General features: G+C 44.5%; 3 protein-coding genes and 1 long non-coding RNA gene across 50 annotated transcripts; 2 read left to right on the forward strand and 2 right to left on the reverse strand.

Moving 5' to 3' along the window:
- LOC8060475 (late embryogenesis abundant protein 3) lies at positions 10,396 to 11,350 on the forward strand. The gene is made up of 2 exons (XM_002463835.2): positions 10,396 to 10,844; positions 11,028 to 11,350. Exons 1-2 carry the CDS (start codon positions 10,431 to 10,433, stop codon positions 11,199 to 11,201), a joined length of 588 nt encoding a protein of 195 aa, XP_002463880.1. The 5' UTR covers positions 10,396 to 10,430; the 3' UTR covers positions 11,202 to 11,350.
- Positions 11,951 to 13,155, forward strand: LOC8085942 (late embryogenesis abundant protein D-34). The gene is made up of 2 exons (XM_002463836.2): positions 11,951 to 12,673; positions 12,763 to 13,155. The coding sequence occupies exons 1-2, from the start codon at positions 12,035 to 12,037 to the stop codon at positions 12,928 to 12,930; spliced, it is 807 nt and encodes a 268-aa protein (XP_002463881.1). The 5' UTR covers positions 11,951 to 12,034; the 3' UTR covers positions 12,931 to 13,155.
- Positions 13,925 to 19,037, reverse strand: LOC110431787. Of its 46 annotated transcripts, none has more exons than XR_002449203.1 (10): positions 17,939 to 19,037; positions 17,826 to 17,859; positions 17,218 to 17,457; positions 16,686 to 16,795; positions 16,368 to 16,493; positions 15,836 to 16,035; positions 15,572 to 15,746; positions 15,106 to 15,486; positions 14,105 to 14,874; positions 13,925 to 13,939 (listed from the first exon to the last, which is right to left on the reverse strand). It is a non-coding gene; the product is annotated as an uncharacterized LOC110431787 (long non-coding RNA). The 46 variants fall into 46 exon arrangements; XR_002449216.1 differs by lacking the exon at positions 13,925 to 13,939 and having other exon boundaries at positions 14,606 to 14,874; positions 17,783 to 17,859; positions 17,939 to 18,015; positions 18,209 to 19,030; XR_002449218.1 differs by lacking the exon at positions 13,925 to 13,939 and having other exon boundaries at positions 14,606 to 14,874; positions 17,783 to 17,859; positions 17,935 to 18,015; positions 18,209 to 19,030.
- On the reverse strand, positions 19,767 to 23,082 carry LOC110432062. Of its 2 annotated transcripts, none has more exons than XM_021452060.1 (10): positions 22,911 to 23,082; positions 22,664 to 22,723; positions 22,520 to 22,559; positions 21,933 to 22,111; positions 21,352 to 21,390; positions 21,183 to 21,269; positions 21,004 to 21,064; positions 20,441 to 20,565; positions 20,277 to 20,368; positions 19,767 to 20,192 (listed from the first exon to the last, which is right to left on the reverse strand). In XM_021452060.1, the coding sequence occupies exons 1-10, from the start codon at positions 22,956 to 22,958 to the stop codon at positions 20,072 to 20,074; spliced, it is 852 nt and encodes a 283-aa protein (XP_021307735.1). In that variant the 5' UTR covers positions 22,959 to 23,082; the 3' UTR covers positions 19,767 to 20,071. The 2 variants fall into 2 exon arrangements, with proteins under 2 accessions (XP_021307735.1, XP_021307736.1); XM_021452061.1 differs by having other exon boundaries at positions 19,816 to 20,189; positions 22,911 to 23,081.

Genomic DNA, 24,568 nt, shown 5'->3' on the forward strand with positions numbered 1-24,568 from the left:
GGCCGCCAATGACCAAGATCCTAGTTGATGGTGGAGCTGCTATTAATATTATGCCGTATGCAGTATATCGGAAGCTTGGGAAAGGGGATCAAGATTTGACCAAGACCGATATGATGCTCAAAGACTTTGAAGGAAACGTGCCTCCAGTCAAGGGGGCGATATGTGCAGAGTTGACCATCGGCAGCAAAACCTTGCCGACAACTTTTTTCGTGATCAGCGGAAAAGGTGCCTACAATTTATTATTGGGGAGATATTGGATTCATGCCAATTGTTGTGTCCCATCTACAATGCATCAGTGCTTGGTTCAGTGGGTAGGTGACAAGATTGAGATCGTCCCAGGAGATTCTTCTTATGTTATCGCATCGGTAGAAGCGGATACTTACGAAAGGACCAGGTGCATTTCAGGAGAAGCTTGGGAGAAAGATTTTCTCAAAGTTGCCGATTATGAGATTCCACCGATCCAAGCAGTCGGTTCTGACGACGGTTTTTAATGGATAGATTCGCCGATGATGGAAAATTAGGCCAGGGATTCACATCGGCCGATGATTTGGTAGAAGTAGATATTGGTAGTGGTGATAAGCCTAGGCCTACTTTTATTAGTGCTAAATTAGATCCTGAGAGTAAGCGACAATTGATTAGTTTGTTAAAGGAATATAAAGATTGCTTTGCTTGGGATTATACAGAGATGCCTGGTTTAGACCGATCAATTGTCGAACATCGGTTACCCATCAAGTCTGGATTTCGGCCACATCAGCAACCAGCCCGCCGATGTAATCCTAACATTCTACCTGATATTAAGGCCGAAATCACTAAACTTATTGAAGCTAAGTTTATTCGGCAGTGTCGGTATGCCGAATGGATTTCCAATGTTGTTCCGGTTTACAAGAAGAACGGGAAGCTTCGGGTGTGCATTGATTTCAGGAATCTCAATAAAGCTACACCGATGGATGGATACCCAATGCCTGTCGCCGATCTACTGGTTGATGCTGCGGCTGGCCATCGGGTCATCAGCTTCATGGATGGTAATGCAGGTTACAATCAAATATTCATGGCAGAGGAGGATATTCCAAAAACCGCATTCAGGTGTCCTGGTCATGTTGGACTATTTGAATGGATAGTCATGACTTTTGGGTTAAAGAATGCTGGTGCTACTTATCAAAGGGCTATGAATTTTATATTTCATGAGTTCATCGGCAAGCTCGTAGAGATTTATATTGATGATGTGGTGGTTAAGTCTGGAGATTTCTCAAAGCATCTTGCCGATTTACGAAAAGTGTTGGAGTGCACAAGGAAGCATGGATTGAAGATGATTCCCAACAAGTGTGCATTTGGCGTATCGGCAGGGCAGTTTCTTGGTTTCATGGTACATCAGAGGGGTATTGAAATTAGTCGAAGATCTATTGATGCCATCAATAAAATAGTGGCCCCTACCAATAAAACCGAGCTCCAATCCTTGATCGGCAAGGTGAATTTTATCAGAAGATTTATATCGAATTTATCTGGGAGGATTCGTGCTTTCAGTCCTCTTCTTAAATTGAAAGCCGATCAAGAGTTTGTTTGGGGAGAAGAACAGCAGCTGGCTCTGGATGAAATCAAGAAGTATCTAGTAAATCCTCCAGTTTTAGTTCCACCTCAACAAGGGAAGCCCTTCAAATTGTATTTATCTACCGATGGATCGGTTATCGGTTCAGCTTTAGTTCAAGAATTTGAAGGGAAAGAGAGGGTAATTTATTATTTGAGTAGGAGGTTGATTGATGCTGAAACCAGGTATTCGGCCATTGAGAAACTGTGCTTATGCTTATATTTTTCATGTATCAAGCTGAGACATTCCCTGTTATCGGCCGAATGTGCTGTTGTTTGCAAAGATGACGTGGTCCGATACATGCTATCTATGCCGATTATGAGTGGTAGGATCGGTAAATGGATTTTAGCGCTGTCGGAGTTCGATTTGCGTTACGAATCGGTTAAGGCAGTCAAGGGGCAGATTATGGCCGATTTTGTGACTCAGCATTGCGGTCTAGTGGAAACCTTGGAAATTGCACCCTGGACGCTCTTCTTTGATGGATCTACCTGTGACCGGGGGGCAGGAATCGGCATTGTATTAGTTTCTCCTAAGGGGAGGAAGTATGAGTTTTCCTTGCCGATTGTTGCTACATCAACAAATAATCAGGCTGAGTATCAAGCTCTGATCAAGGGATTGGAGTTGTTAAGAGAAGTTCGTGCTGATGCTGTTGAAATATTCGGGGATTCTATGTTGGTTATAAATCAATTGGCCGGAAGCTATGAATGCCGAAGTGAAGTTCTCATAACCTATTTCGAGAGAAGTATGCAACTGTTAAAGGAATTCAAGGACTTCCGATTGGAGCATGTTCCCCGATTGCATAATGAAGACGCTAATCGGTTAGCTCAGCATGCCTCGGGATATCAGCCAATGATTAATGCGACATCGGCAGTCGGTGCCGGTGATTGGAGGAAAGAAATTATTGATTATCTAAAAGATCCATCCAAAAAAGTTGAAAGACGGGTTCGATTTCAGGCAACCAAGTATGTGCTCCTTGAAAATGAATTATATTATCGAACTATCGACGGAATTCTTCTCCGATGCTTGGGTGATGATGAAGCCAGAAGTTTGATGGGGGAAATCCATGAAGGAGTGTGTGGAGCGCATCAGTCAGCTTTTAAGATGAAGTGGATGATTCGAAGGAATGGATATTTTTGGCCAACCATACTTGAAGATTGTTTTAAATATTTCAAGGGATGTCAAGGTTGTCAAAAGTTCGGTAATATCCAGAGAGCACCCGCATCGGCTATGAATCCTATAATAAAACCTTGGCCGTTCCGGGGATGGGCCATCGATCTGATCGGCCAGATTTATCCACCATCTAGCAAAGGGCATAAGTTCATTCTAGTTGCCACTGACTATTTCACTAAGTGGGTCGAAGCTATTCCTTTGAAGAAAGTCACATCGGCCAATATGGTTGATTTTGTGAAGGAGCATATTATTTACCGATTTGGGATTCCCCAGACGATTACTACCGATCAGGGCACCATGTTCACGTCGGGGGAGTTCGATGAATTCGCAATCGGTATGGGAATTAAAGTGTTGAATTCTTCTCCTTATTATGCTCAAGCCAATGGGCAGGCCGAAGCGTCTAACAAAGGAATTATCAAGCTTATTAAACGAAAGATTGAAGAAAATCCTAGGCGGTGGCATACATCATTAAATGAAGCATTGTGGTCTTATCGGATGGCTTGTCATGGATCGACCAAGGTATCACCCTATCAATTGGTGTATGGACATGATGCCGTGTTGCCTTGGGAAATTAAGGCTGGATCTAGGCGATTATCTCTTCAAGATCAATTAACTTCCGACAATTATGCCACTTTGATGACCGATGAATTGGATGATCTAGCAGGGCATCGGTTAAAAGCTTTAATGAGTATAGAAGAAAATAAGAAAAGAGTTGCTAGATGGTATGATAAGAAAGTGAAGGCTAAAGAGTTTGCCGATGGGGATTTGGTATGGAAATTAATTTTACCAGTTGGGACCAAGAGCTCGAAGTTTGGAAAGTGGTCTCCTAATTGGGAGGGTCCTTATCGGATAAGTCGATCGGCTCCTGGTAATGCCTACATTCTAGAAACCCTCGAAGGAATTGAATTTCCCAGAGCATTAAACGGCAAATATTTAAAGAAGTACTACCCCAGTATATGGGTCGATGCATAAAAGTTTAGGTGCCGATAACACTCCTATCGGCTGGAGCCAAATGCTTGGGGACAGAACTTGGTGTTTCAAAAGTTTAGGCGCCGATAACAGTCCTATCGGCTAGACTAAAAGTTGAGGATAGCCGATATAGCACGTACCCGAATTTGGTTGGCTGCTTCTATCTCCTTGATGTCGTCATCGGCAGAACCTTCTATCGGCTTTAGCTTCTTCTTCAGTTGGAGTGCCTTGCGACCATGAACATTTCGCTCGTGCTCAAGAAGCCTGATGGTCTCTGGCAATTGGTTCTCTTCCTGTTGGGCTTGGGATAAGGCGTTCTCCACTTCCTTGAGTTCTGCCAACAGGGATTCTCTTCTTGCCGATAGATCGGATATCTTCTGCTTCAGCGCATCTCCTGAAGATTTCAGGATACCGATGTTCTTGTGCTTCTCATCGGTCAGGAGTTTCTCTTTCCTCATTTCATCGGAGAGTTGAGTTTGAGCGGCTCTATCGGCAAGACGCCGAGAAGCTCTCTGGTACTGCAGCTGGCGACTCTCCAGATGAGCGGCTTGGAACAGGATTTCTTCGACGTCGGCTGGGATTTGGCCTCTGAGAGTTCTGAACAGGGTCTTGGTAGGGTCGGAGTCATCGACCAAATGCGCTGTATCCTGGTGAAGGAGAACTGACAATTCTTCCAGCCTGGCCCTGGTCTCTGCCGATGTAATGCCAACTGTCTGGGAAGAACTTGCTTCTTCGCCTTCTTCTTCAGAGAGATCGATGGCGAAGGAAAACAGGCTATCAGGAGAATCTTGTTCCTGGGAGGGAAAGCAAGGTTAGCTCATATTCGGAGAATCGGCAAATGGTGCTGGCGGTAAACAGTGACTTACTTGCTTCAAGGCGATCTCTTGCCTTGGACTGGGAGGTGCTGACGGAGCTGCGGACTGACTGGCCAAAGATGCCGATGGAACTGCAGGTTGATCGGCTAAGGTTGCCGATGGGACGATATCGATTGAAAGAAGACAAGAAAGGTTATGAGACTAAATGAGAATGAGTTCATCGGCAACGGTATTGTTAAAGTGTGTTACCTGGAGGGGGAACAACGGTTGTCTGAATCGGGAGAGCCGCCGGTGATATAATTGGACCCACCGGACCAGTTGCTTGTTCACCCACATCAACTGATGTACTTTCTGTTTGAGGCTCTTCCTGCTGGGATTCTTCCATCTGTGGTGCATCCTGCATTGGTTGGGGAGATGGCACTTGCTGTGTCTGGACTTCTGGAGAAGAAGGAGAAGATTCTACTGGGATTGGAGATACCGGAGGAGGAGGGGGAGCTGCCACTTTTTGGCGTTTCGTTTCGGCCCTGGTGCTCTTGACACCCTTCCTCTTTGGCTGGCTGGACTGGGTGGCATCGGCACCTTGAAGTGTGACCTTTGCCGATGCACTGGTTTGCTGCAATAACGAACAAGGGTTTGTAAGTATAAATAAAGCCGATATAAAGATAGTCAGCGTAAAAAAAATAGAGATTTGACAAATTGCCTTGAAAGCCCGCGCCAGAGTGGGAGCAGCTACCGTTGGTGATGTCTGGGTTCTCCTGGTAGTAACTTTCCTGAGGCGCGCACCCCGATGCACGATGGAAGCCAGAGTGGGAGCATTGTGGCCGATTGAGGAAATCGGGCCTGATGGAAACAAGTCGATCGGTTTGCCACTCCTGCTAACAATGGAGGAATATTGTCAACCTGCAAAAGGAATACAAGGGTAAGCTGCCGATAGAAGTAATAGTGAGAAAATGAAACGTTAGTTTGAGTTACTTACAGTGTCATCGGGAACTTCGTATTCGGGGTCAATCATGCCGCGGTATGAAAGTGCCGATCTGCAGAATAGATGCTCTTTCCATTCTGCCCACCATAACTTGTATGCCTGAGTGATAAAAGCAGCCGGAACCCATTCTGACAGATTTACATCTACATCGGCATTTGGTGGTAGTTGGGCTACTCGGGTCCACTCAAGAAGATTGTTGATGGTTTCTCTGGGTTTTATCACATCGGCATAAGGAAGTGCAATCGGCAACTGGCCGAAAGCTAACTGGCGAGCTAATGCCGATGGATTGTAAAATTCGTAAGTCTGGGGAGAAGTTTTCGTGCTACCGAAGAAATTCACTGGAATGGCTCTGGGAGTCACAATTGCTATCATCGCCTCATTGTCCCTGTCGAGAGCTTCATCAAATGGATTGAAGGTCAGAGGGAGCATGCTATCTGGGTCATCATAAGCCAGCCATGGTCGTTCATCTCTGGCCAGACCCTCATACAGAGTCTCGAAGAATCGGCCGATCTGATCCGGATTGTTCCCTGAACCGGGTAAGACTATAACGGCTTCGCCAAAGTTCAAGGGGGCACGCGTTGCCGATTCCTCTTCACCCAACACATGATTTTCGGCTATATCTCTTGGGAAGTGCTGTGAGAACAAGTTGAAATCAAGGCGCTTATGCAGGTGCAGATTGAGCCACATATTAATAAACCACCAGGGGCCTCCCAAGTTGCCGATGGATTGGCCAAGCAGGAGTTTCTGGGCTACCTGATGAAGAAGGTGGTAAACAACGCTGAGCAAATATCGGCCGAGAGGAAATTGGCCACCGTTAGCCAGTCTTTCTGCTGCCGATAGATAGACAGAAGTCGGTCCTGCCGATCGACCACAGAATACGAACTTGTCCAGCCACATGTTCAGAAAGGTGGTTTGCTCCTTTATGGTGACAGGCCCTCTCCCGCGGTACTTCTGGATGTACCCTGACCAACCGCCGATAGCGCGAGTCTCCACTTTGGCACTGGGGGCAGTATCAAAAAAGTGGGTGCTATCGGCAGAAGATATATCTAGCCCAGTGAGCATGGCTACATCGGCAAGGGTAGGAGAAGCAGGGCCGTGGCCAAAAACAAAAGCATTGAGAGTGTCTGACCAAAAGTAGGATGCAACTATCAGCAGTGATTCGTTCCTGTGCATATCGGCAATGGATAGCCTAATGCATTAGGCTAGCTTCCTCTCACCCCACTGGACTTCATAAGAATTGCTGACCCTCAAGAACCAGTCTTTCCACCCTACGGTAGGACTGGGCCAAGAGCGAAAAGTGTCTTTCCATAGATCTACAGAAAAGTTTTCAGCCCTAAAGGGGATTCTATTGGTTTCTGCGTTGATGAGATTGGTTGGATCTGAATCCCCTAGAGGACCGAGGCATTGAAGGTGTGGTTGATCGGTGGGGATGACAATTTTATTGGACAACTCCTAGTGATTTTGGGGGAATAAAAACACAAAGAAAAAGGAAAAGGAGAATATTCAGTAAGATGAATCGCGGATGAATAGGAATATACACAGAAGATGAGATGGGAGTCTGACCTCAGGGACGACGAAGCCAATGGCCATCTTGTCGTGAAGAGGACGTTGGAGGGCACCGGAGTTGATGAAGAGGAGTGCTTGTCGGAGATCTTGAAGGTTGTAAATGGCGCCGCCGCTGGAAAAGCAAAGTTGGATAGTAGAATGGTGTGATGGGGGAGGAGTACCCAAGAAGGAACTATTTATAGGACAAGATGGGCAAGGGCAAATCCGACTTATCTCTTTGCCGCATCCGAGAAGCCCGAGGGTACTCAGGTGGATATGGTAACTGTTCGCACGGTAATCCAGGGATTGTGCAGGTGATTTGACGGGAAGCGGTCATTATCTGAAGATATTTTACTGTGCGAGATCTCCTGGTCGGTCCATCGGCGATATTCTATAACGGTCATCTTGCCGATGGGCGGATAGAGGGGAGGTAACCGTTTTTACGAATATCCTGGTCAGAGCATCGGCAGATCTTTGTAACGGTATTGTTGCCGATGTACGACCAAGAAAGATGCCCGTTTAGGAAGTTGGGGATTTCGAGGAATCTGCGGAGGATTAGGATCAGAGTTGTCCAGATTGAGGTTGTCGGTTACCAGATTAGGAGCATTAATTGCGGAGAAGGCATCATTACTGCAGAGAATTTCGGAGCATTAATAGTTTTATACTCCGAAACTGGGGGGCATGTGTTGACACCGTTTTTGGGCACGTGTCTAGGATGGCAGGATATGGTGGCAGTACGATGCGGGTTGCTGATGAGGATGGTTGCCGATGAGGGAGAGGTTGAATGTGACTAAGTCCACAGGCAGTAATATGGTGCCGATGGCTGGATAAAAAGGTCTGCCGATGACTATGGCAAGAGGATTGCCGATGATGCAAAGGAGGAGTCCGGAAGCTGCCAGTTGTCATGTGGAGGAGTTTCGGTTTGTCACGAAGGATAGTTTTATTATTTCCTTAATTATTTGCATCGTTTTGTATACGGATTCCGTGTAATTTGGAATTCGAATTCTAATCGTGTCTGGTTGTAGCTCTTTGAGCAGGGTATAAATATAAACCCTAGGACCTTGTAATAATCAATCAAGAAATCAATCAAACACACGTTTTTACTCATATTCCAGCATCTACTTTTCGACGACTTCGTCATACTTTTTTCTTTTTATTACGAGTTCTTAGGAATTCGTCGACTTAAGCTCGGCGTGTTCTCGAGTTCCGCGTGAGTACCTCTTAGCCGTGACATCCGGGCGCATCGCTGTTGTCAGGACTAAAGTATTCGAGTTATCACCTTTGCCGATAGCAAGGTCAAATCGGCTGGCACGCCTTAACGTTTGAATCGGGTATTAGCCCTTTGTGTTTGCAGATCAGTTTTGCATCAACACTCACTCAAAAATTAATGAGTTATGCGGCGAGCATGCATAGGTAGGCAACATATATTGTATGTCTCTCATATCAACTAGCTCAATAGTTGGTGACTCACTTGTGTATTTTAATTAATGAATTTTATGTAGTGGGGTGTGCATAAATGGGCTAGTAAATCAGTAATGATGGTGTCACATGTTAGCTATAGAAAAAAATCACATAAATAGGGTTCAGTTTTAGGGTTGCAAAACATATCTGATTAGCTACTTTGTGCAATTAGTTAGGGGTTAATTATTGTTCCAACATCACATACAAAGGTACATTATCAAATTCAAACTTTACACTAAGAAGTGGTACCAAAGTTGCATAAAATTTATTTATAAAAAGTGATTAAATAAATTCTCAAACATTGAACTCACTAATTGTTATTCACAAAATTACGTAATAGTATGAGTACTGTGAAATATATACATGAAAGTATTTATAAAACATTGAACTCACTCATGTTAGCTATAAAAAGTATTTATAAATCCATAACTATATAAGATCTAATGAGTATGAAATTTTTACTATAGTTTAAACATACAATAATTAGCCCACTACAAAAATTTCACCATAATTAGAACATAGAATCTGCAGCTATAAATTAATTATAGAAATACATAGATCTAAAGCTACAAAAAAATATACTAAAACATACCATAATGTATTCATAGAGTCTAAAAAATAAAATTTCTATATTATGATTTTTAATGATTGTACTATATTTTTTTCAAATATTTCACCAAAATAAATAAAAAATAAAAAAAGACAAAATCGTCTTTGAAAACCACTTATGACGATAAAATGAACAGTTTTAAAAGTTTAGAAGGTGGATTATCTAGTTTTAGATTTTGGAAAAAATAGATTTTCATAAAAAATGAGAGAGATAACCTGAAAGACGTAGACGATGTCTATTCAGCCATGAGCCTCACCAAGCATTACCTTTATTCAGTTGATCCAGTTTCACGTTTTCAATCGATTTTCCCGATTGATTTTTGAATTATTGTTACTCAGTTTTTGATAGCTGACACGCTACGTGGCTTCATCCTATTGGCAAAATTTTACTGACTTGCGAAGCCATTACCACAATAAAACTTTGAGACAGGACTACAGGAGTATAAAAGAAGAAGAAGAAAACGAAAAAAAGCTGCCTTACCCATGGGCCGTGACCGTTTGTGTTGTGGGCCGCTTGGCTGGATTGCTGGCAAAATCTGCTTGGCCATCTGCGTACCAAGTACCGCGAGATATATTCATAGTTCTATACTCCCCTCGTACATCTAAAGAAAATTGTTTTAGACATAGTTTAAGTTTAATATTAAAAATCTAATAAATCATAAATTATTATTAAGTTTAAAAATATAAAAACCATATGAATAGATTTATTCTAAAAATATTTTTATATAAATTTACACATTCTACTTTTTAATAAATATTTTTATAAAAAATAAGAAGTCAACGCATGCCGTTGTTTCTTTAGTATATCATTACAAATTTTTGTTTGTTCCCTATAATTCACTAAAAGTTTTAATTTTCCTTTATTGCCGTTGCTTTAAAAAAAATTATATTTTGTTACGGAGTAGATCGTACGTGATACTATTACACAGAGTACATTCTTAGGGCCTGTTTGGTTTCCCTTGCTAAATTTTAGCTAGCTAAAACTATTTTAGCTACTTTTAGGTGACTAATGAAACTAAACTATTTTAGTTCATTTTAGTGAATGTGTTTAAAACTTTAGCTACTAATCTAGCTAAAATTTTAGAAAAGGAACCAAACACGGCCTTATTGTCTCGGTCGCCTTAAACTACTGTGACGCGTAATGTGGCATGTTGCACTTCTCCACATCTCCACGTGTCATTCTTTCTCCACCGCTGAACTGCTACGTCCTATACGACGATATAAACGCGGTGGCACAGCTCACCGCCGACGACACACACAGCCAAAGCCAAATCATCCCGGGCCTTCAGCTTCAGCGATGGAATCCCGACCCAGCAGGATAGAGTGTTCAGAACTCTCCAAGCAGACCGAGCCGAAGAACCCCGGCCGGGTGTTCCACACCGAGCGCGTCGCCCCGAGGGACGCCGCGGAGTCGGTAACCGAGCAGCTCGCGCACGGCGGTAGCGGCGACGACGGCGTGATCGACGAGACGTACGACAGCAGGGTCAAGATCGGTGAGGCGCTGGAAGGGTCGGCCAGGGCCATCGGGGACAAGCCCGTGGAGCGGTCCGACGCCGCGGCGATACGCGTCGCGGAGGCGAGCGCCCTCGGGGGCGATGCGGAGCGCGGGGCGATCCCGGGCGGGGTGGCCGAGCGCGCGCAGGCCGCGGTGGCGACCAACGCCCGCGCCGTGCGCGACGAGGAGAAAGTCACCATGACCGACGTGCTGACGGTAGGCCGGTGACCATGCCTTTCGCACGGCTGATCCAGCCGCGTTGCGCGGTTGATTTTAAGTGTTTTTTTTATTGGCGTGCAAGTGCCGACCGCCTTGTTCGCAGCATTCAGCTGTGTTTTTTTCTCATAAAGTCAGTAGGCGTAGTACTTATCAGCCAAGACGGTCGTGCTGCCTTTTCAGTGGGAGGCAACGATGAAGCTGCCGACGGGCAAGGCAGTGACTAGCGAGGTCGCTGCGGCGGCGGCAGAGGCGGAGGCGGCGAACGATCCACAAGCGAAGACGAACCCCCGTGGGGTGAGCGCGGCGCTGGACATGGCGGCGAAGCACAATTCTGAACACGAGCCCGCGGCTTGAATAGGACACGGCCTTTCCGGATTTAGCAGCTATAAGCAGGATTAATATTGATCATAGTCCAAACTCTGCCCATGGACTTCCTCAACGCTCGAGTCGGATTGTATACTACCGAATGATGAAGTAATCTTTGCACTATATGCTCGTGGAAAAATGAGTGTTCTACTGTTCTTCGTTCTTGCTGCTATGCATGGAAGATGGAACTCGCACAATCGTGGCGACGAATTTTGTCGCACTAATTCGTACCACGCCTTTGCCTAATCACGACTTATCCACTCTGCTCGATAACTAAAATTACGATCACAGTTCACAACTGCGCTCACACAAACGCAACACGCTGCACTGTAGCGCGTACGCCGAGAGGTAAACATGATGAGGTCTATCCAATGGCCGGCCAAAACGGCGACGCCGCACCGCACCGCACTTATGCAGGGTACTGCCCGCGACACGACGAGGGTCCGGGCGCTCCTTTTCGAACGCATGCCTCCACTCCACCCGTCCACCGCGAGCGTTCCGTAAGGTTCCGCGTGGACGGCACCTGTCGGAGCAAGGGAACAACGGGCATGTCGTGGACGCGTCCCACGAACACCAAACGCCACAGCGCAGGTCCACGCCCCCACGTAGCCCCGCCGGGCTCCCTTGCGTGTCTCCGCTCCACGCCTCCCCTATCCGGCTATCCCTACCCGCCGCTCTAGCACGCACAGCCAAGTAGCCAACGTATATATCTCGCGCCCCAATTCGACCAGAAGCATGCAGGCGGTTCTCAAACACGAGACACTTACTAGCTAGCAGCCCGTACGTGCGTGCTACGTGGTGTTCCGGAGAAATCGATCGACATGAGCCAGGGCCAGCCGAGGAGGCCGCAGCAGGGCGAGGACCTGCAGCAGCACGCGCAGGAGCAGCCCGTCAAGTACAGCGACGTGCTGGACGTGTCAGGCGAGCTGGCCCAGCGGCGCGTGGCTCCCAGGGACGCCGCGCTGCTGCAGGCCGCGGAGCAGTCCGTGCTCGGCGGGACGCAGAGGGGCGGTCCCGCCGCCGTCCTGCAGTCCGCGGCGACGGTCAACGCGCGCGCGGGCCACGTGGGCAGGGCCCAGATCACGGGCCCCGTCGCCGACGCCGGCGCCACCGTCGTCGAGGCCGAGCTCGGAGGCCGCCGCGTCGTCACCGAGTCGGTCGGCGGGCAGGTGGTGTCGAAGATGGTGACCCCGCCGCACGTGGCGATGACGGACCCGCCGGGCGCGCTGGACAAGGACGCCGTCACGATCGGCCGCGCGCTGGAGGCCGTGGTCGCGATGGCTGGGGACAGGCCGGTCGACCAGAGCGACGCGGCGGCCATCCAGGTCGCGGAGACGTGCGCCACCGGGTCCCACGCCACCATCCCCGGCGGCGTGGCCGCGGCGGCGCAGTCGGCGGCTGATCAGAACGCCCGCGCCGTGCGCGACGAGGACAAGGTCAAGCTCCGGAACGTCCTCTCGGTGCGTGCGATCGCTACTCTGCTCTTTGTCATCATTTTGAACTGTCAGTGGTGGTGGTGACCCCGTGAGTTGCGTGGTCGTACGTGCAGAACGCGAGGGAGAGGCTGCCGGCGGACAAGGGGGCGACGCGGGAGGACGCCGAGAGGGTGGTGTCCGCGGAGATACGGAACAAGCTGGACATGACGACCACGCCGGGCGGCGTGGCGGACGCGGTGACTACGGCGGCCCGGCTGAACCAGGAGCGCCCAAGGCCATAGGTCGTGTGGCCTTATCCCAAGTGGAGCACAGGGAACAGCGGAAGAAGCATGCCATGAGAAGACTCTTCTGCGTGCAGACGAGCGCGTGCAGTTGTAATGAGTTTATGACTACTACTACGTTAAGCAACACCACGTCCGCTTTCAAAACTTTCTTGTAAAAATACGCGAATGACACTCTGTCCGCAGTGTGTAGCAATAAAAACGTTGCGAATCAAGTTCTGTAAATTGCGTCTCCGTTTCAGCGCCTACGTGAAAGAAGGAACGAGAAAAAAAAATCGGCAGAAACGGGGTCGAAATTAAAACAGGTTGGATCCCGTATTTCATCGGGGAATTCCTACTCTCTCCTACCTCTCGACTGTCGTCCTCATCTGCTGCCGCTCCTCACTTGCAGCCACATCTTGCAGCATGTAGCTCATCCCGCTTGCGCAGCTCATGCCGAGGGATGATGCACAGGCGGCAACTGCAGGTGCACAGCTCGCAGGCTCGTGCTGCTGCATCTCCGTACTGGAGTCTTGAGCTCGGCCCTCTGCCGCTCAAGTTTGCTGGACGAGGGCACGAGGCTATGGGTGGACGGAGATCCACCACCGGAGATCACCAGTAAACCGTGCCCGAATGGGTTCATGACTTATGGCAGCAAGGAACGGAGGAAGAAGGCGGCCGTAATAACATAAGACAATGACGGCGGACTACTCGCCGTGCCGCTTCCAGCCACCGCCGTGCTTCGACGCGCGCTCCGCCGCGCCGTGTCGAGTCGAAGGTGATTTTGCGGAGGAGGTGTTCTCGACCGGTGGTGACGAAGATGGTCGGCACATCGGGATGCACGGCGCAGGGGGCACCGTGCTCGCGCTTGAAGGGTGGCTCGGGGAGCTCTCGCCACGTCCCTCGTCGCCGTACTCAGGCCGGCGGCAGCGTCTGAGGGTAGAGCAGCGAGAGCAAATGGGGTCGGCAGGGTCGCTCAGACCGAGGGCCAGCCAGCTGCCCATGCAGTCTTCGCCTTGTTTACTTCTACCTAAAATCCAAATTTTTTTTTCAAGATTCTCTATCATATTAAATCTTTAAATACATGTATGAAGTGTTAAATATAAACAAAAATAAAAACTAATTGCACAGTTTGGTCGAAATTTACGAGATAAATTCTTTGAGTCTAGTTAGTCCATAATTAGACAATAATTACCATAAATAAATAAAAGTGCTATATTGTCGGAGAAAAATCCAGCAAGGAACTGTTGGGGGTCGCACTCTGTTGCAAAGGCAAAATCAAACATGGCCTGGGCTGGGGTCGCACTGTTGCAGCTCCTGCTAGGCAAAGGTTGCCTGGAGCCCTCGCCTCGTTTAGTTTCTGAAGAAAAAAAATTTCATTACACTATAACAATTTCGTTTATTTGTGGTAATTATTGTCTAACTATAGACTAACTAGATCAAAAGATTCGTCTCGTTAATTTCGACCAAACTGTACAATTAGTTTTTATTTTTGTCTATATTTAATATTATATATATGTATTTAAAGATTTGATGTAATGGAGAATTTTAAAATTTTTTGGATTTTTAGGTGGACTAGGTAGTATGCCCGTGCGTTGCTACGGGATAACTAACATTTTATACTTAACACATACAGATCGCACACGATAAAATAACAATATTGTGAATTAAATACCGACGCTAAAGTGACATTTAATCGAAAAAACAAAGTTCGTGAAATTAACAAAGAGATAGACCTTTCCGTGAAATGTCAACAAGAAGAAATCTCTAATATTCATTTCTTTCGTGCACCAATAAATTCATGAATAAGTTACGCCAAAGGTATCATCCTGTACATAAGTTCGAGTATATTACCACGTCGTCCGTATGTTGCTGCTAGTAGATAACCCTTGCTATGGTTGGCATTTTCGATGCATGTGAAAACAACGAAGGGGAATCCATATATAGGGCCCGCCCTTCCTCATCCTGCTCGTTGTTTAGGATAACAAAAATTAATTCATAGATATACATACTAATCTCTATGGTTTATGTAAAACAAACAAGTATTGCAGGGCTCTTATCATTTGGAGGAACTAATATCAAAAGAATCGAACGTGTTGATTGCTAAGAAGTATGTCTGTGCTAATGCTATGATAAAACTAAGGGGCTCTCATTTGGAGGGAACTAATATCCTCTCGTAACAGCTCTTTCTCTTACCTGTGGCTTGCCAGCGACCGGGAAGGAGAGGACGAGGCTGTGGTGGAGCTCGCGCCCACCTTCAAAAAAACATATAAACAAACTTCTCGGAAAACTGACACACCTCTTGTAGATGTTTGCAAGAAGTCGGAGATGCACGAAGTACATGTTTCTTTGTTACCATCCAAGCTATGACTTGCACTATGATTTTCATCTGGCGGATAGCTCTCTTTACTTACAAAGACAAATGGTTGTAAAATAATTATCTAATTGTTCTCGACAAACCACTAAGAAAGACAAATACCTTTTGGTATGTCTCTTGATCAGTGATCTTTTTTGCCATTGACTCAGATATGATGACCAAAAAAAATCTTCATAATCTTCATCGGATTTAGATGACGTCTACAAACACAAAGGAAATGCACATCAAGTAAAAACAGTCATGAACACCAAGCCATAATGCCTCAAACAAGGAGCAGATGTGTACCTTCACTTTATCCATGAAAGAGAGTGATTCCTGTAAAGAATGGTGGTCATCCTGGTAGGGATCACCTGCTTCGACAAGGTGACGGAAGCCTTATAGGACATAAGTATGGCCAACAAATACTTGAGATAGGATTTCTTAGAATTTTTGTAGTGTGATTCCACCTTCAGGATTTAAACTGCAATAGAAGAGAAGAACATATGTAACCAGGAACAAAAAAGATGGTTCGTAGAGTGCAGATAACACTATTATACTGCATGTCTATACCTTTGGTCAGCAATGTCCCATGCTGCCTCGATGAGCTCCTTGCAAGCATTGTTGCTCAGTTTGGCCTTTGTAAACATGAGGACCCCCACAGCCTCATGAGTCCTGACCATGCATCTATAGCGCCCTCTTGAGCCAATCTTCATCACCAACTTCCTCCATTGTCAGCAGGCAATGTACCGCCACGGTTTAGCATGCGGCATCTGCAAGTTGAAAGTTCAAAACTCGAAACAGAAAACAACACAAATTCATCCATTTCTCCAAGTACATCTCACGATCTCTTTTGTTATCATGTGAGAAAATGTCTGCAAGTGCCTCTCAAGTTTCAACAGCTCTATAGCAAGTTGATATGCAAGAGCTTAAACAACATATCTGCATTTTCTTTCATTTAAATGGCAATAGCACATGATTGATCACTCATGAAGAAAAAGTTGAGAGCACATAGCTGCCACTCTAGTTCAAACCCAAACGAAAGAAAATAATGGAATCCACCTCAAATTCACTAAAAAGTCATCAAGAAACTAAAACATATTACCTTGAGGGCATTTCAGAGAACACTTCCATCACCTCAGACGCAATACTCTGAACCCCAGCAAAATGACCATCCTTGGCAACCTTGCTAAAATCACCATTCAACCACCTTCTTCCCACATACACATACCTGCAAGATGGAGAAAATAATACAAGAAATTAGCAATACTCTAAACCCATTAACATAAAAGGAGATAGGTCTTACACGAGTTTTGTTAGTGTATTCTAAGACATATATTTAAACATATAATTTTAGGATTAACAAAATCATGGATAAGAATCTGAACCAGAGAATAATAGTGCTTACAATCCAATTCCTTACTTTGGGAAGTCACCAGGCAAGCCCACAGATGTAGTATCACTGCATCACTCTGATCCTACAAGTCACCAGGCAAGCCCACAGATGTAGTAGATCACTGCGCCACTCTGATCCTACAACAACATCAATTTAGACTCCCATATGTGGCCTGACAACAAAATACAAAAAATCCATATCATCTCCTATTATCAATTTTACAGAAAATACATTATTAAAGAGCAGCAGCCTACTATTTTGAGTGTTTGAATATGCAATCCATTATTCTAAGTAAAAACATAACAGGAAGCCAGGATCTGAGAAGCCACACAAGCATCAATGATTCTAGAAATACAATAGAAAGAATTTTGCACCTCAAAAATAATTGGGATTTAAAATAAAGGCAGAACAAACAAAATAAACTGTGCACAAAGTATATTATAGTTACACTTGGAAGTTCATCCATTGCCCCTATTATCATAAACATTAGTTCCCAAGTCCCAGTATCACACAAGTCATTGCATACAAAGAATTAGGAAGGCTGAGCTGAAATGCAAACCTGCAGTAGAAATCGGCAATCTAGGAAGTTTCTTTCAGGTGAGATCCCATCATTTTGAAAGCAAATGAAGATTGCATCATTGAAGAGGATTCAGAAAAGACGTTAGCTTATACCTCGACTAGACACATGGTCACTAAGGTGTTTGTCCTCGAACTAACCTGTTCAGATCTCCATAAAGCCCCACAAAGATTCCAGTCATCCTTGCCTCCCTTTCATCTCTTATAAAGAGATAAGGGCATCCTGCATTTTAATAAAACTAAGATCTTTTAAATTTCTGTTCAGGCTGACGAAAATGAATTTGCTTCGAATTTGAACAATTTAGATACGATAACTAATGAGAAATCACTGAAATTTCTTTTATTATAATTAAAGTTGGCCACAAACATACGCGGCCTCTCAATCTTTATTTCCATCAGTTTGCTAACAGATAAATAAATCATAAGTGTTAATATATTTTTTTACATAATTTTATATTCTGGTTGAGTGACTTAACATATTATTTTTGTTTGGAGACCTTTGGTACTGAATGTTTTTTTTGCCTAAAAATTACTCCAGCATTGCATACCAAAAATCAAAGGAAAAAAACATGGATAAGAATTGGCTCGCACCAAGATTTTCATGTGCTCATCTTGATACCGTTACCTAAATCAAACAACACACTCTTATTAATATTTTCAACAGACAACTTGAGGTTAGAGAAGAATAAAACATACGCACATACATAACTCATGGAGTTGAGAGGCCATGGCTCGGAGAACCTGCAATTGGGAGCCGGCCAGGTGCAGCAACGCAGACCATCTGTCAGGCATGGGCATGGAGCATTAGAAGCCTGGAGGAGGAGGGCCGCTGCTGCCTTTGCCATGTGACTCCATGACTGGCAGACTGTGGCACCTGCTTGGTGCCTGACGGAGCCCGGAGGCTGGAGCTAGCCTATGCCTTGCACTGTGCCGCAAACCATGCCAGGATTGCACGAGGAGGAGGAGTTGCTCACCGGATCTCCTGCCAATGGCAGCAGATTGGGGCACAGCTTCCTCTAGAAGAAGCAGATTGGGGGACCTATCAGCACCTACCAGGGGAGGGGGCGCAGATCCAGCCCACCCCAACCTCCTGGCATGGCCACCGCAGGGACGGGCGAAGGTGTAGGCGCGTAGGCCTGCTCGGTCGCGGCTTGTGCACCCCAACCACAGAAACAGACAGGGGTCACGGGAGAAGATGTAGTCGCCACCACCCTTGATCTGGGCGGCCTCCACCGAATCAGGGCACCTTTCTGCTAGATCTAGGCACCAGGCCGTCAGATCGAGGCACTGGGATACCAGATTGGGACGTCCGCGAGGGCAAGGAGTAGTTGCTGTCGACCACTGACACCCTACCGATGAAGAAGGACGCCAACATGCGAGTGAAAGGAGAGGTGGAGCGCCTTGAACACACGCGCTGGCGCCATGGGGGCTGGGGCTCCGGCGAACGAAGGTGGAGGGCTGTGGTAGGGCGACATCATGATGGAACGCGAAAGGGTGGAGGGGAGAAGCAAAGTGCGGCTGGCGGTGGTGTAGGGTTACGAAAAAACCGAGTCAGGATAGGGGCGAGGCGTGGGGAAAGCGCGGCCATGGCATGGGCACGGTGTCGATCTGTGGAATGGTGGCGGTGTGGGGAGGGCGCGGCGGCGACATGGACGAGCACGTGGAGAGCCATGCGATCGCGGAGAGAGGAGAGGCGCGTGTGCCATGGGAAGGGAGGGCGAGGGCATCGCGGGGACGTGGTCCCACCTGCCGGCGCTTCAAAAGAAGAATAGTCGCGGCATCGCAAGGGAGGAGGCAGACGGACGAATCAACAAATGTTACACCAAAAATTGTCCACACTTTAGTCTTTTTAGTTGTAGGAGAAGTAAACGAGACCCTGGAGGATGGCAGTGGCTGGTGCCGCTTTGCTGCACCACTGCAGCTGGTCATCGGGCCGCCGCTTCGGCATCCTTCTTTGCTGCCTGGAGGCCCCGCAATTCAGATCCGTTGTAAAGGCAAAATCAAACAGGACCTCATTTAGATGTGAAAAAAATTTAGATTTCGCTAATGTAAATATTGTTTAATTATAGACTAACTAGAGTCAAAAGATTCATCTCGCGATTTACAGACAAACTGTGTGATTAGTTTTATTTTTATCTATATTTAATGTTTCATGTACCGCAAAATTTGATGTGACATAGAATCTTGAAAACTTTTTGGTTTTTGGGGTGAACTAAACAAGGCCCAGATCCCCAATGGTATTCTTGTTGCAATTTAACTCGTCAGTCTGAATGGGGGCCAAAAACGAGAACGGAAGAAAACGAAATTACAGTTCCATCCCAGAGAGAGGGCCGCTGGATAGAGGGTAAACAGATTAGATTTTAACCTAATCACCTGACTATAGGTGCTTCTTGCTTCGTCGAGAGCGAAAAGACAAGATCTTAACCTAAACTCAAGCAAGAGGAAAGCATGTCGCCTGCATTGGAGAATGGGAAATCTCGAGATGATACATCACATTCAACATGAATACATGACTGATGAAGAACACACAACTGTCTCCAACCAAATCACCGATTCAACTATTCAAAACGCAGAGCACCAGTTTAGAGGAGGATAAGTTACTGTATATTCACCATATGCTGTGCAACTTGATTTTGCTGTCTTACTCTTTACACGCTAACCAAGAAGAAACCCGCTCTCCCTCCAAACTGTTACAAAAAAAAATTGAAGAACTTTCGGCTAAGGTTTCTAACAACAGTTTGTGAAATTCCTTCTCTTACATCTACATTAACATTGGAGAGGTAGCTTTAACTCTTTGATAACTTGTCTAGGAATACATCAAAAGCTCGCTGAACCGCCTAAACATCTGTCAGAATTATGGATGATACAATCATGACATAGGCCAGGAAGAAGAACATGACAATCTGGATGAAGAACTTCGGGTTGTCCCTCAAACTTGGGCCCGCCACTGATCTACTGCTTGATAATACAAGAATAAACTTTCAGTCATGTACGCTCAGTGGCAAGTAAGAACAACACAACAGATACGTGGCTTTATCATACCTGGCGATCCGCTGTGAGAGTCGATGGAATGGCAGACTCTGAATGAAAACAACACCTGGTCCCGTGAGAGATGTTGTTAGCTGGTTATCACCCTGCATAATATGATGTTTCTTAGGGGTTGAGCATGAACAACTAACAGGGAAACATGAAGGACTGATACTGACCCCAAAGACTGCTCTTCTAAGCTGGTTAGGGTTCTTCAACTGGAAGTTAATGGTGGTTGTCATAGCCACAATACAAGCAGCATCAACAGTAATAACCTCTCGGGGTGCAAGGATTTTCTGCATGACTGAAAATTGAATAGCAAAATATTCCCAGTCACATCCCATCCACATGTTACCAGTCAAGAATAACCAGCTAAAGTGAAAAAGAATGATATGAGATCACGTCTTGTTCATGGAAAACAAACTGAGGTACCAAGTGGCCAGTCTGCTATATTTAAATTAATTGTAGTTATCTAATGATGTACACATAAGCTAAATATATCACTGTACGTGTTTGCCTTGTTAACAACATTCGTATCTGTTAATGCATAATGTGCCAACCTAATGTTGCAGTACAAATCATATAATATTTCAGTGTAAACCATTTACAGCAATGAAGCTCATCTTTTAAGCCCAATACTTTGCATCCGTCCAATTTGAATTGCTACAGTGTAGATGGCATTGCATTCTCATATACTGATATATACTATATCACTATGTGACAAGTGCGAAACAGTCTGTACCTGATCCACCGCCAACAAGAAAAGCCATCCCCTGGCCCCTAAGCTTTTGTTTAAGGATCATCTGGAAAAAAAATTGTAGAGCTTCAAATTCCATAATGCAACTTAGCAAGAAACCATTGATACAAGAACAAAAAAGGTCATATCCAAACTAATAATATAACTCAACAAAGTTAACCAACCTCTGCACCAATCTCAATATTCCGTGGTCTTGGCTCAACTGTACTAGAGACTGAAACTTCATTGACTGAACATAGAAAAGCATCTGCCTGCGATAATAATTAAGCATATGAAGTTCTCTTATTTTTCAAGCAAAGTTCTCTTGATTTTCAAACAAATTAAGACAGTAACCTGGCAAAGAAGTTCTCCACCAAAGTTTGCTAGATCTACCTGTAACAAACACAAGCAACAACGATCAGACTAAGATACAATTCTAGTATTATATCAATGCAATTGTAATGCCAATGCCTCCAATACTGAGCACATTCCATAGCTGCAGGCATGCTTTACATAAATCTGGTAAGAGATAGCTAAATGGCCAATTGTGATGCATTCTTAATACTTTGTAATCATATGTATACGGTCATACAGTTAGGTTAGGGAAGGTTGGTGTTTAATCTAATGAAAAAATGTATTCAAGTGGATGGTTAAAGTTCAACAAGAGGATTAACAAATTCTCACCTGACATAAAAAAGATCACAATTTACAAGTTGTAGAGGAATAACCAAAATCAACAGCTAAGTAGCTAACAAATACAGTTTTGAATTTGTTAGCATAAGAGGACAATAGTGATTCATTTCACATTACAAAATTATCGCATTGTTAGGCAGGGGAGCAAGGTAGGGGGTAGCAGCTCATAGCTACATTGCACAAGAAAGAAAAGGTGATACTAAGAGAAAAGTTAAAACATAGAAGAGAAGCAAAATACTGACCGGCAGTATCCTCCCAGGAAATGGTGCAGCAATCCCAACATATCCATCATCAGATCCAGAATTAAAGAAAACGGTGCTGCTTACACTTTTCCCAAAAATCCACTGCCACACGCCTCCATCATTTTCAGGCAAGTAATTGTTGTCCATCTGCATGTTCCCAGACATGTAGCACATTGTACCTAAAGAAAACAACAGTGATGACTGATGAGATAATCGCTATTCACATGCTAACAATTTCTAGGGCTACATGCCTATATGACAAATTTTTTTTGTTACACAATATATATGTAAGTATGTAACAGATAATTCTCAGTAACTACCAACCATAAGGTTATCATTATCAGTAACTACTGACCAGAAGGTTAATCCGTTCTGAGTTACAGGCAGGGTTACAGCCAAAGGAAAAAGTAGACACTAGAGCTGCATACTTTTGTACGAAGATATAGAAAACATACAATTTGTCAATCCTGCCACATAATGACTAGTTAGCACCCTGTTTACTAGGTTTGGTTTATAGCTGAAGGTCACAAACAAAGATACTTAGTTGAGCAGGTAAGCTGCAGAGCATAAGGACTGAATCCAATTACCTGGTTTGGCAGTCAGCTTCTCCTGAGACTTCAGCATCACCTAATAAAAATCATTTGTCCGCAACAATTCCAGGTGATTGCGTTCAATTCATGTGAAGAAAGAAGCTACAAGTGAGCAGAACAGATTTGAGCACCAGAAACTACCTGCAGGACCTGCACATCTCCACCGGATATCTGAAACGCCGTCACAGATCCTTGCTGGCTCTGAAACCATCCCACACAGTTCAAATCGAATCAGACGTGACAGACACAATCGGAGCCCATGAACAGCGGATCGGATGGATCCAGCCCCGCGAGCTCGAATCCAACCCTAACATCCTACGCCGAGATGAGACCATCACTCGAGAAAAAAAAAAGATCGGATCGTCCAGGGGAGAGCAGGAGCGCGGACCTGGTAGACGTAGGGCTGGAAGGGAGTGGAAAAGAAGGGCGCGGCCATGGCGGTGACCTTCTGGAAGCTTCTGGAAGGGTCACTGGGCGCCGGCTCGGTGAGTCGTCGTGGGGTTCGGGGAGGTTGCCATTCGGCGAGCCGGCGAGCTGCTCTTTTGGGTTCTCTGAGCTTTTTAATTACGAGGAGAACCTTTTTGTTGTTTTTTTTTGGTTGCCACGTTGGTTTATCCAAGCCGTTGATTGTACGATGGTGGTGCATGATGCGCGGAAGGTGGTATGGTGGTGCTCCCGTGGCCTGTCCACGCAGGCTTCCTGTGAACGTGGCGACACGCCATTGGTCTGAGTAACTTGCCACGACGTGTCCAATGTACAAACTGCTGCGTTTTCATGTCAATTTGTGGATCTTTATCATGGCCTGTTTAGTTGCAGAAAATTTTGTAAAATGTTTATTGTAATATTTTTATTTGTATTTAATAATTATTGTTTACATGTAGACTAACTAAGCTCAAAATATTTACCTCGCAGATTATAGGTAAACTATGCGATTAGATATTTTTTACCTATATTTAATACTTTATACATATGTGGTAAGATTTTTGATATGACGAAAATCTTGAAAAAAATATAAATTTTTTGAGAACTAAACAGCTCCTTAGTCTTTTCTCGCTTCTTATTCGTTGTATACGTTATGTTTGTCTCTATTATTGCCTCAATAATGAAAATAATATAAATATAAACGTAGTGGCACATAATGCAAAGAATTTGGTTTCAAAGAAATACAATAGGAAACAAGCACCCTTCAGCATCAATGGGTCAGTAAAAAACTCATATGTTCGCTTGGTTAAAAAGCTATCACGAAAAATATTGTTGCTGATTTGTTATAAGAAAAAATTGCTATTGAATGACTGCCAAATTCAATTAATAAGCTAAAGTAAATAAGACAACCTTCTATTTTAAATTATAAGTTACTTTAATTTCTTATAGAGATTTTGCTATCTATCTAGACATGGCAAATTTGATGTAAAAAGTCAAAACGGCTACTAATTTAGAACAGAGAGTAGTTATTTTTTGCAGGGACTACTAATAATTAGCTCCTTTAAATTTAAACGGTTCCGGCTAATAATCTATCTAATTGTTACTCCCTTCGTACCTGTAAACAAAATTGTATTGGATAAGGTTTGAGTTAAACATTGAGAATATAAATTATGGATAACTTTAAAGTTGATGAGTTTGGAAATAGGAACACCAAATAAATAAATTTATCTTGAAAGATACTTTTATAAAATATACATATATTATTTTTTGATAAATATTTTTAGAAAAAACAATGAATCAAAGTTAGATTTTTAAAGACTGCGTCACTATCCTAAATGACTTTTACAAGTATGAAGGGAGTATCTAATATACCTAACAACTATCTTTTAATTAAACCAAATTAGCTAAAAGAGAATTTATCCAGGTTCGACCATCGTGAGGACATAATACCTAAGGCCTTGTTTAGTTACAAAAAGATTTCGGATTTCGGTAATGTAGCATTTTTATTTTTATTTGATAAATATTATCCAATCATGGACTAACTAGATTCAAAAGATTCATCTCGTGATTTACAGACAAATTGTGCAATTAGTTTTTGTTTTTATCTATATTTAATGCTCCATA

This window comes from Sorghum bicolor, chromosome 1 (genome assembly GCF_000003195.3).
Source record: "Sorghum bicolor cultivar BTx623 chromosome 1, Sorghum_bicolor_NCBIv3, whole genome shotgun sequence".
Taxonomy (NCBI): Eukaryota; Viridiplantae; Streptophyta; class Magnoliopsida; order Poales; family Poaceae; genus Sorghum; species Sorghum bicolor.

Bases quoted from the DNA above. Each gene is read 5' to 3' on its own strand.
- LOC8060475 (XM_002463835.2), top strand. From the start codon at position 10,431: ATGGAATCCCGACCCAGCAGGATAGAGTGTTCAGAACTCTCCAAGCAG. The intron at 10,845-11,027 runs GTAGGCCGGTGA...CTGCCTTTTCAG, and splicing joins CCATGACCGACGTGCTGACG to TGGGAGGCAACGATGAAGCT.
- LOC8085942 (XM_002463836.2), top strand. From the start codon at position 12,035: ATGAGCCAGGGCCAGCCGAGGAGGCCGCAGCAGGGCGAGGACCTGCAG. The intron at 12,674-12,762 runs GTGCGTGCGATC...TCGTACGTGCAG, and splicing joins AGCTCCGGAACGTCCTCTCG to AACGCGAGGGAGAGGCTGCC.
- LOC110432062 (XM_021452060.1), bottom strand. From the start codon at position 22,958: ATGGCCGCGCCCTTCTTTTCCACTCCCTTCCAGCCCTACGTCTACCAG. The intron at 22,724-22,910 runs GTCCGCGCTCCT...GGATGGTTTCAG, and splicing joins TCCAGCCCTACGTCTACCAG to AGCCAGCAAGGATCTGTGAC. The intron at 22,560-22,663 runs GTAGTTTCTGGT...GATTTTTATTAG, and splicing joins GAGATGTGCAGGTCCTGCAG to GTGATGCTGAAGTCTCAGGA.